Genomic DNA, 11,418 nt, shown 5'->3' with positions numbered 1-11,418 from the left:
ACGTAAAATAATATCGCTTCTTCCGAAATTTCCCGGATTATTTCGAAAGGCATTTTTTGTTTAAGCGAAACTTCTCAACAAAGGCGATCAAAGCTCTTAGAGGCGAACAAGAGATTCCATGAAATAAAAGTGGATCTCGATGAAGGCGATTAAATCTTCGTCTGTGGAAAGATCCCAGTTTCATAGTGCACGACGGAATTACATAGGCGAAATAAACATTCGCTTCTGCAGGTGATTCTTCGGAAACTTTCTCCCTTTGTTTCCGACAAAGAGCTCGTAACTTATAAGCTTAACACAGACAAATGAATATTTATTTGCACAAATAGAATTATTTCTCTTCTACAGAAAATCTTTAATACTGAGCAATATCTTAATTCTACGAGCAGAGCATGATAGTGCACTTTTGACATTTACATCTTGAGGGAAGGAAGCTACGTATATAGTGCTGGTTCTATTGAAGGGCAAATGCTACCAGATTATCGGTGCTAATGCAGTGCTATTATGTGCTCTGAACGGACAGGCAGACAACGGAAGGGAGTGGATCTGGCGAAAAATTTCGACTAAGAGAAGCGGTGACTATCATTACACTCTTCATAACCCAAAAATTATTCAATCTGAAGTACTGCTGCCTGCATTAAGCGCCTTTGGCGGGTGCGATGCGGCAATTGGAGGCCATCCAGCGATCTCCTTGTCGAGAATCGGCTGATAGCGGGAGCTCTTACTTCTGACGGAGGCTGAAGCACCTGGCTGTACTCAGCCGAAAAGAGAAGAGGGAAGGTGCCGGGACGGCGGATGATGAAGGCGGTGCATCAGCATGTCTGTGCGACACGGACTGCACATAATAATATTGCTGAAGCCACTTTAGTGCCGGCGTCGAATCGATCAACGTTTGAGTATAAACTTGTTCTAATCTCATCGTTACTGGAACAAAAAATAATAAAAATCACCGAAATTCAGTCATAATATTCTAATATGCAGTTGTACGTTCCAGAAGTGCTCTCAATGAATTTCAAAAATAACTTAAATGAATGCGAATTTTTAGTACCATGGAAAAATAATTCAATATAAATTCGATGATAATTTAAGCGGATGTTCAGTACACGCATAGCAAGCAGCTACGGCCACTGATACTAACAATGATCCTCATATAATAGTAAACAATTTGTAAATTTAATGGTAGCAGGAATCCTCACAAAAATCCTTGCGAGCAGTGACATGACACTACCACTTTCACCGTTACACATTTTTAACAGTCATTTCGTCAGCGTTGGCGAAAGACGCTTATAATAAATTGCTTTCACTCTGTCGATAATTATATCAGCAAGTTGAATGGCGTAAATTTCAACTTTAGACGAAATTTGTACAAGTAAAAATTTTTTAATAAGCGAATGCAATTTTGAAAGATTTACTTTTAGTATAATTTAATACCCTCTCGCACAAACTGAAGATTTGACCCACAATTGATTGAGTGATCATAAAAATTTGTGTCACATTTTGGTGTAAAAATTTGTTAGAGTCTGTCTATATCACAATCCACCAATTAAGAGCCAGCAGAAATTATGTGGCAAAAATACACTGTTCGTTTTAATATACTCTATAGAAATACCCATAACTTAGAAATAATTAAGCCACTGATTCACTGGAGGAATTCAAATATTTTGTAAGCGTTTCATATATATCCACTCTAATTTCTACGTAGCTGCTCTCAATATTCCTGCTGTGTAAACAGGAAAATCTAGCGCAGGCATTTTGGAAATACAAGTGTTGATCCAGTGAGGTATGGCTTTTAAGACGTTCGCCGTGTCCACAAATAAAATTTCTCCTCTAAGTAAATAGGAAGCACTAAACGTGTTCCCGTTCGAGCCGAGTAACACCACGGTGCTCGGAAAATGATTCTTCATTATTATCCAAGAAGACGTCACCGATTTTTAACACATATATGGACGAGAATTTTCTGCAGTCACTATTGCATGATATAAATTTGAAGAAGTTGATCATCAGCTTGCTATCTAAGTATATTAAACGATACATGCATTTTTTTCAGAAGAACGCAATAGAAAAAGACAGTAATACTGATTTTACACTGAGATGAAAAAATATAGAAATTTTGGCCTTCGGCCGAGTGAGCAGATGATAGTCAAAAGCGTTGCAACGAGCTTTTTGAAATTCAGATAAAATCTTCTACCAGCACGAATGGATGTTTCAATAAAAGAACTTATTGGTTTAACCCTCAGTCAAGATGGTCAGGCCTTGGCCTTAAGTAGACTTGGCGCTAACAACCTTATGTCCTTAGCTCTCTCTCTTCCTCGCTCACTCTTTCATTCATATTAAATCCAGCGACCTGAAGAGTTTTTTTAAATAATGCTCTTTAAAGGTAAAGTTATGATGATTTGCGTAATCATCATTTATAGCAATTCTATATCAGACATAAGACATAATTACATCAAATGATCTGAATTAAGTTCAGACCGTGAGCTGCTTCAAAGCAAACACTATAAACGCGAAGAAAATTTGATTCTGGCACGTGCCTTTTTTGGCACGAGGCTCATGTTTTGCTATACAACAGAGCATACATAAAAGTACGATGATATTAAATATAATCTTTTTATATTACTTTAATTTCTGTAAAAAATGTGTATCTTTGGATTGACTCTAATTTTTTCAAAAGTCAATGTCGTGCTATAAATATTGAGCCTTTGATTCCATGTATCCCACGAATTAACATATTTTAAGAAAATCTAACGCTATGGAAAAAATTCAATAAATACAGTAAACGAGACAGTTCCGAATTCAATGATAAAACAAACATAAAAATGATTACAGTTTTCATGAATGAATTGTGTTACAGTCATCAACAATTGTTTTTTTTTATCAATTGCCCAAGCCTATTAAATTTCTTCTGCACATATTTTAGTGTAAGGAACGACGACATCCACTTTAATGAGCCAGAAAGGCATTTCAACTTATTGAAACACAAAATATAATTACGAATAAGTATGTATCTATAGTCTCAATCAGAATGAAAAGCAGAAATCTCAACACAATTATTCAATCAATCCATTTGCTATCGTATAGGCCTGAAATGCCATTTGTTTGAATATTGCCTCGATGAATAGACAAGATCAATCAATGCCGAACATTGCAATCTTCACCTCGGTGGCAAACCATGAATCTGTTAGGAAAAATTACTATCACTGTATCGACGGAGGTCAGCCCCGAATAGCAACAATTTACGCAGATTCCTCACCAGCCTGACTAGGTTCCGGTCACTGGATCCGGTCTCGGATCATTAAGTACGCCGTAGCGAAAACATTAGTACAGCACATTCGAACCTGCGCGCCCATCGATCACGATGAAAAAAAGCTGTTAATTCTTCACGGTGACTGGAACAAACTTCTGCACGCGGTAGCTGGGGCCGAGCGACCTCTGTTCAGCTCAAACAAGCGAGTCATTGCAGCACTCTTGAGATGCGCTATAAAAGAACGCAAATACATGACGGCCATCGCATTGCGGACTCGCAATCCCTCTCACACAGACATGGTAAGTTTCAAAAACTTGAACATACTTTAATAATTATCTAACATTTGTCAGACTTAATTTGTGCAACTTTACCTACTCTGATTATGGCATAACGTTGCCAAATTAGGCGGCCTGACGAGTGTTAAACCAAAAGTTTTTTCATCAATGTAGATATTAGATCGAAACCACACATTTACCGCCTTGAATTTACTAAGTAGCGCATTTACTTAGTATTTTTATTGATCATTTACTTAGTATTTAGTTAGTAGTGCGATCGACCATATATGCAAAAAATATAACTCAGTACTCACTGCAGTGAGTGACAGAGCGCATTTTCTCGTCGACGAAAACGTGAAGTCACGGACAGACGGACGGACGGACATGACAAGCACAATAGGGCATTTTTTCCATAAACGAGATAAAGCGCTAAAAATGGAAAACTTATTAAAAGGTCTCAATTTGTAAACATTCATTGATACCAAAAATTTTCAACGGATTTTGAATAAATAGAGTTGTATTTCTTAAAGACTCAAGACTGTGCCTTGAAAAAGATGTTGCATGGATTTAAAAGAAAATCGTGCTAAATGGAGGGTTCGAATTCTACTTCGATTCAACCATGTTAAAATGTGATAGCGAGAAAAATAGCTACACCACCTGGCTTCAAGTTTTATCTTCCTAAAAAATTTTAATTGAATAATTTATTCGCAATCGTTCAATTTATTCGTAATTATTTATGCGTAAGCGACGAACACGTTTGAAAAAACGATCTGGGACGCGCTGGGAAAATCCCTCATAGGAACGAAGTTATGCTCAAATGTTTTTATGTTAAAAAAGAAGGTGAACATGGCAATTGGCAATGGATGAACTATGGATGCATTTTGATAGACTTGAATTCTACTTTTCAGGGCCTGACACCGAGACTTGGACTGGTGGTGTTGCTGGCAGTGAACTTGGTGACTGCTGATCACGGTGCAGGTGGTGGCAAAGGTAAATAATTTCAACAAGTCTGGCTTATTACACAACCTTAACTTTTCTAATTGCCTTACATGTAGCTTTAAATGCTACAGCTTCAGGTTAATTAACTAGCCGGATCAAGGAGGGTTAAAACTTACTATGAAATCTCCACTTCAGATGTTTTCGGAATTTTATGAAAGAAAGAGTGGACTGGAGAGTCGAAATTTAATCTTTGTTCGATCAGAACAAGTAAAATTTCGAAACCTATAATTAAAATTGATGTTAATTCGAATTTTTTTCCTATCCGAATGAATTTTAGAAAAAAAGCTTTGGATTCGTCGACAGCCTGATAATTTTTTTCTTTATTAAAAACGGCCTAATTATAAGCAAACTCGTACTTAATTAGGAGCCCAAGTTGATGCCATTATTCCATTATTTATCAATATAATTATAATATTGATTGTACGATTGATCAGTAGATCATTAAACAAGCAATAAGAATGGAACGGAATTATTTTGAAGCAAAAATATAACTATTCGATCGTAAATTTTCACAAGAACCTTGTGAAAACAGGGTTCTCGTAAACAAGCAAGAAAAGGGCAAGTTTAAGCAAAGCAGCCGTAAGATAATTTTTTCCAATTTACAGGTGGAGGAGGGGGAGGGTTTGGGGGAGGTTTTGGCGGTGGAGGCGGTGGATTTGATGGCGGCCACCAGGGTGGTGGCGGATTTGGCGGCGGACATCAGAATGGAGGTGGATTTGGGGGTGGTGGATATGGAGGAGGCGGAGGAGGAGGAGGAGGAGGTTTTGGAGGTGATGAGAGGTTGAAATATTAAAAAATTGATGCTAGACGTTGATAAGAACATTAAACAAATGCTCGCTGATTGCTTCATAACTTATATTTCCACATCCATTCATGCAGTGCGAACCTACTTTCTTCATAAGCAAATTAAATTTATATTTAACTTTTTTATTTCAAGTTAACTCTTAAGCCTGTTTACCGAGAATAACATAAATACTTTGTAAACTATGCTCTTACCTGAGAGTTCGATGATTCTGAGTTTGTGCAGTGTAAATAATTAATAGATTTATGTTAAAATAAATAAAAGTGCTTCCGTCATAACCGAACGCTGAATTCATGAATGATAATTTTTACCTGTAGATGCAATGAAAATGATTTACTAATATCCGCTCTAAACCTACGGACTAATGTATATGCTTCATTGTGTATAATCTTATCAAATCTGCATCCAGTTCTTATATCGCTTTTAACTTGATGAATTGAATCGTTCGTTTCCCCCATGTTTATATAATTTCACCTCTTGCAGGTGGATTTGGTGGTGGACATGATGGAGGAGGCGGAAGTTTTGGGGGTGGTCATGGTGGAGGTGCAAGCTTAGGTGGTGGTGGATATGGCGGTGGTGGACCCATTGGTGGAGGTGGTGGTGGGGTCATTGGTGGTGGTGGTGATGGATATGGAGGCGGTGGGATTATTGGAGGTGGTGGAAAAGGTGGAATTGGAGGTGGATTCGGTGGTGGGCATGAGGGAGGTGGTGGTGGATATGGTGGTGGTGGTGGGACCATAGGTGGAGGTGGATTTGGTGGTGGGAAAGGAGGTGGTGGACATGGGGGAAGTGGTGGTGGATATGGTGGTGGTGGTGGAGCCATAGGTGGAGGTGGATTTGGTGCTGTCTCTTATACACATCTAGATGTGTATAAGAGACAGCTTTACCATACTGCACAACATACTTCGACATACTGCACAACATACTTTGCCATACTGCACAACATACTTTGCCATGCTGCACAATATATTTCGCCATTCTGCACTTGTAGGCACTAAGCACACAGTCGTATCGTACGATTCTTATCGTAACACAAATTCTTGCACGATTTTATGTTGAACGTTGCCTATTATTAAATTTTACTGATATCCATCATTGCTTACATGCAGATTCATATTTTGCCTACATATGAACAGTATACATCATCATAGCACGATCAATATCAAGCATGAAAATGTTCACCGCCACATGAAGCAGACTGCTAGGTCCGATGAGGTGTAATGCACTATTGGCTCATATACCACTTAATATTTTAACCTAGATACGCATTCAGCAGAAGGAAGTTTTCCACATTTTAAATCGTGTTTTGTTGCACAGAAACGAAAAGCGGCTCCCGAGTTAACCTTGAAGGGGCTGAGCGACTTACTAATGTGTATCGCTTGACCCTGTGAGCTGATGACCTCACGAACAGACTTGTATATAAGCAGCGAATTGTGGCCACACACTCACACTCCACTCAGGTACTGCTTCAGCCACTCCAATATGGTAAAGAAACAAGTTAAATAAATTAATTATTAAGAATAAGATTTTTAATAATTAATTAAACAATAATTGGAATAATGATATTTTTTATTTTGTTAAGTTAACAGTTATATAATTTTATTTAAAAGTTCGAAGTTCATCTGACTATTCAAACAGGAGGACGAGGTGCAATAATGTATAATGCAAATATATTCATACGATTTAGTTATAGTTAATTCTAGGAATTGCCATGTAAAGATAATCCTTGAAATTTTAGAATCGCTTCATCCTGAATTCAGTTAATAGTTTTATTCCGAAGTTCAGTAAAGAAACTCCCGTTTCGTTAAGCATATAACAAAAAAATTCAAATTTAATTATCGTTAATTTAGAAGCATTTACTATTTTGTTTTTAATTACATTTTTAATCTTCAACATTAAAACTGCCTTCAAATCAAACTCTCACATTTTGTCTCATGAGACCACTATAATATTTATTAAATCCTGGTAATGTCCCAACGCGATAAGCGTCGTGGATATGAGCCCGAACAGGCTCTATATGAAGGGTGATTCACGGAAACTTCCTGATTTGAAAGCTCAATAAAAAAAGAACTAGTAAAAATATCATTACAATATAAATTTTACTGAAAAATAAATTACCTGAATGTTTGTATCACTTAGTTCTTAATATGATGTATTTACGGTGCCAGACTCTGACATATACGAAGCAGATGTATAAGTTTCTTCAGAAATGCACAATCAATTTCTCCACTCAAATTGAAAAAATTTTGGGATTGAATTCAAGAAATTTTTCAATCTCCAATCTGTTAGCTGATAACAGAATTTAAAAGATAAAAAATGTTATACATGTAAAGATTAATTTTTGAACATTTTTTCCCAGCGTTTCTTCGTCGTCGCTTCGTTCGCTGTGTCAGCGCTGGTCGCCATCGCTAGCGCAGGTGAGCCGATAATGTGTTATTAATATAAGTCATTTCATGTATTAATGCAAAATTTATTTAAAATTAATTCGTTTTAATCAAAATCTTTTACTCGTAATTCCCCTTGATTTCAAACTGATTCTAGAAACAATAAACAAGAGTTGTTCAAGAATCAATAGGACATAGATATTGAATTCTCTAATAAATGATCAAAATGGAATAATTTCATAGAGATAGAACTGAATCACCGTAGAAGTAAAGCATCAAGCAGTGACAAGTTCAACGCGTAAACGAACGTCCAGAAATCTCTAGTCCTCACAGCAAGATTATGTTTAGCTTAGCTCATTTTTCTCAAAAATTGGAAACGCACGCAACTGTAGATCAGGCGTACTTTTATTTTAGAAAATATGTTTCATAGTTGAAAAGTTTTAACACCCGTTATGTTCCGGCGTTAGTTTGTACTTCGGTAACATAGGGTTTCGGTAACGTTTGACTTGGTCAAGCGTAATTGAGAGGCGATCGAGTCGACATACTGATTAGGACATTCGGCATTCGTACTAAAAGAGAATACTACGAGAAATATAATTAGTCTTTTCATAAAAATTGCTAAATTTGCTGCTAGAGTTGCTAACTGTCCGAGGATAAATTTAATATCAACATTTTATTTTCTTGGCGCAGAAATATTAATTTGAATATTCTGTATCGCAAAGGCAAAAAAGTCACCCTGAGCCAAAATGCAACGCGTATTTATTGGAGGTTCGAAATACTTTTCAGATGGTCACGGAGGTGGATTTGGCGGTGGTGGATTCGGTGGAGGTGGATTCGGTGGAGGTGGATTCGGTGGTGGTGGATTCGGTGGAGGTGGATTCGGTGGCGGCGGATATGGTGGCCGCGGAGCGACTGGCTTCAGCAGCGGTGGTTTAGGTTTCGGCGGAGGCAAAGGTGGATTTGGAGGTGGTTTTGGTGGTGGAAAGGGAGGCTTTGGAGGAGGCCATGGCGGTTTTGGAGGAGGTGGATTTGGTGGTGGAAAAGGAGGCTTCGGCGGAGGCCATGGTGGATTTGGTGGTGGCAGCTTCGGAGGAGGAAAGGGAGGATTCGGTGGTGGATTTGGCAACGGTGGATTCGGTGGTGGTGGATTTGGAGGTGGCAAAGGTGGTTTCGGCGGAGGTCATGGTGGATTCGGAGGTGGCCACGGAGGATTCGGCGGCGGAAAGGGAGGATTTGGCGGTGGTTTCAGCAGCGGTGGATTCGGCGGCGGTGGATTTGGAGGCGGCCACGGTGGATTTGGCGGTAAGTGGATATAATTTGAGAATTTAATTCAGAATTATCCATTTATTTCGATTGTTTATTCAAATAAACTTGATGCCAACACCACTGAACGTCGAAAGGGAAATTTTGTAGACACAATGAGAGGTCGGAAATAAAAGTCTGCCCTTAACGTATACGAAACGTTCTTCTTACTTGTTTGAGGGGACACGGTGTTGAGGATGTGGTAAAACTATTTCTAATGACATCTTAATAGAAAAAAATATGAAATCGCGCATGATTGCTTCCAAAACAGAGAAATTGTTAAGCACTAAACATTGTATGCAACAACTTGTCTCGCTTAAACAATGGCAGTGAGTTCCGGATATTTTTCCACGAAAAGAATAGCTGAAAGAAAACGTGGTTTCAGCAGATACTTATTTGATCAATAAAATAAACCATTTTGGAAAAGATTATAAATTATGAAGAAGTTTTTACTGCCCATGGAGGTTACTGACCATAGCTACTAGATGAAGTAACCAATCTCCAATGGCTGTACATTTTAGATTTTTCCGTTAGTGGTTAACTTAATTAGACTGCTAATATTTCATAATTTTTAGCCAATAATTCATTATCAAAATACTTGTTAACAGATGTCAAAAATTAACAAAATAATAAATGCATGATATTTTTTAAAAATTTATTTGTGAACAGTCTGACATTCCTCCAACGTTGAAGTATCTGCAACAATATTTCAATCTCTCATTTGAAATTCACTGCTTGTATAAACTCTATTGGCGAAATGAGAATATAATCAGCAAGACTTTGCATAAAAGAGTACATAAACGAATTTCTGAAGGAATTAAATTTTGAAGTCATGAGACCGTGACCAGAAATCACGCGACTAATTGACTGTGAAGACGGCCAAGAAATGACCGTTGCCACGGCGGCGCATGTAATATGTTGTGGCTTTTTAGCCAACAAAGACGAAGCTGTCGAATTGCATTTTTTTAATGAATTTTGATACAATATTATGTTGAAATTAAGAAAATGTATGGAATAACTCCAAATGGAAGATGGAAATCACAAGGAATTACGGTGCAGAGTAAATTGTTAGTATTATGCATGACGAAATTTATAAACTCTTATTAAGCCAGCAGTTGGCGATAGATTGAGTTATCAGCAAAAATAAAATTATGGATTTAAAACAATTTATATTGAAAAATTTTGAACATATCTCACATTTTAGAATGTTGTTAAAAATTATCTATAATATATGCATGATCTAACTTCTAAAGGTAACTGAGAAACAACTATTCATGTACGATAGAGCTCTTTAATAGATAATATATTAAAATAAGTACATTTTTATTCATTATGATATCATACATAATAAGAGCATGTATGAAAAACTAGACTAGCCTGCGCTTAATTAACAAAAATTTATAATTAGAATATTAATTCATGACCGACTTATTTCATACAATTATTTTCCTATCTTCCTCAGGTGGCTATGGCAAGTAACCTTGCAAACGAACGAACGAACGAACGATTCGGCCTGTGATCTTTATTTCTAATCAACGAAAGAAAATGAACTTGTAAAACTATTTAAATAAAAAATACTCACATTTGACTTTTTACCCCAAAAGACAACTAATTTGTTTGACTTCGTAACGTGATGCTCGAATCTACCAGTAAATTAGATGCACAGTCCTTTTAATTAGAACCTAATTCATTAGTTATCATAGTTGTACAAAATGTACTTCCTGAAAAAATCTTTGTGAATGTCAAACATATAAAGCATGGTCGAATTCAATCCCTGTCAAGCACTTCACAAAACGGATCGACAGTAACGGTCTTCAACACGCAGTATAAACGTGTAGATATCGAATCAATATAAGATGACAGAAATTGTTTATTTACACAGGTTCAACGATTAATTTCGTAAAACTTATAGGAAGAACGGACAAGAAAATTCTAAATAAAATTAATCAATTTTTCTATCGAAATAATTGCACGAGCTTGTCATAATTTAGATATCACAATCGTGTTTTTTTTTCATTTAAAGTTCTTAGTGTGAAGTCAAAATTTATCGTTGTCATGATATTACACAAGATAAACATGAGCATTACATAACGGCTCGTACCTGAGGCTAAAACCAACAGCATGCAGGGAGCATGGAGATATCCATGTTTGGAACGGTGGCCTTATGAAGGTCTTGCAAGCTGTTAAATCTTCTCGCGGATTTATTAAGAACTCCAGTGAAGCAGTGGCCACGGTGCACCCATTATATGAAATATTCTTATAGAGCGGTCCATAACCTCAAACTTTAGAATGAGGATCGTCCAACAAACATGTTCAATAAATAGCACGGATTATTGAAACTGAACAAATGGAAGCGGTAATAATTGAAAGACAATTTTGAATATTTAAAAACATTAAAGAAGAAACACAATATGA

At 36.9% G+C, this 11,418-nt stretch overlaps 1 protein-coding gene across 1 annotated transcript; it reads left to right on the top strand.

The window, feature by feature from the left end:
* Positions 1-5,116: 5,116 nt before the first annotated feature.
* On the top strand, positions 5,117-10,584 carry LOC108672810 (glycine-rich cell wall structural protein-like; the record flags this gene model as incomplete). The annotated part of the gene is made up of 5 exons (XM_018160552.2): positions 5,117-5,225; positions 5,801-6,162; positions 7,677-7,734; positions 8,488-9,003; positions 10,466-10,584. Coding segments are annotated over 5 exons (1,062 nt in total), but the record flags the coding sequence as incomplete, so codon positions are not given.
* Between the last annotated feature and the right edge of the window lie 834 nt (positions 10,585-11,418).

This window comes from Hyalella azteca, unplaced genomic scaffold, assembly GCF_000764305.2.
Source record: "Hyalella azteca isolate HAZT.00-mixed unplaced genomic scaffold, Hazt_2.0.2 contig15387, whole genome shotgun sequence".
NCBI lineage: Eukaryota > Metazoa > Arthropoda > Malacostraca > Amphipoda > Hyalellidae > Hyalella > Hyalella azteca.
Note: the sequence above shows the minus strand (reverse complement) of the source record. Positions and strands in the feature narration are given on the sequence as shown.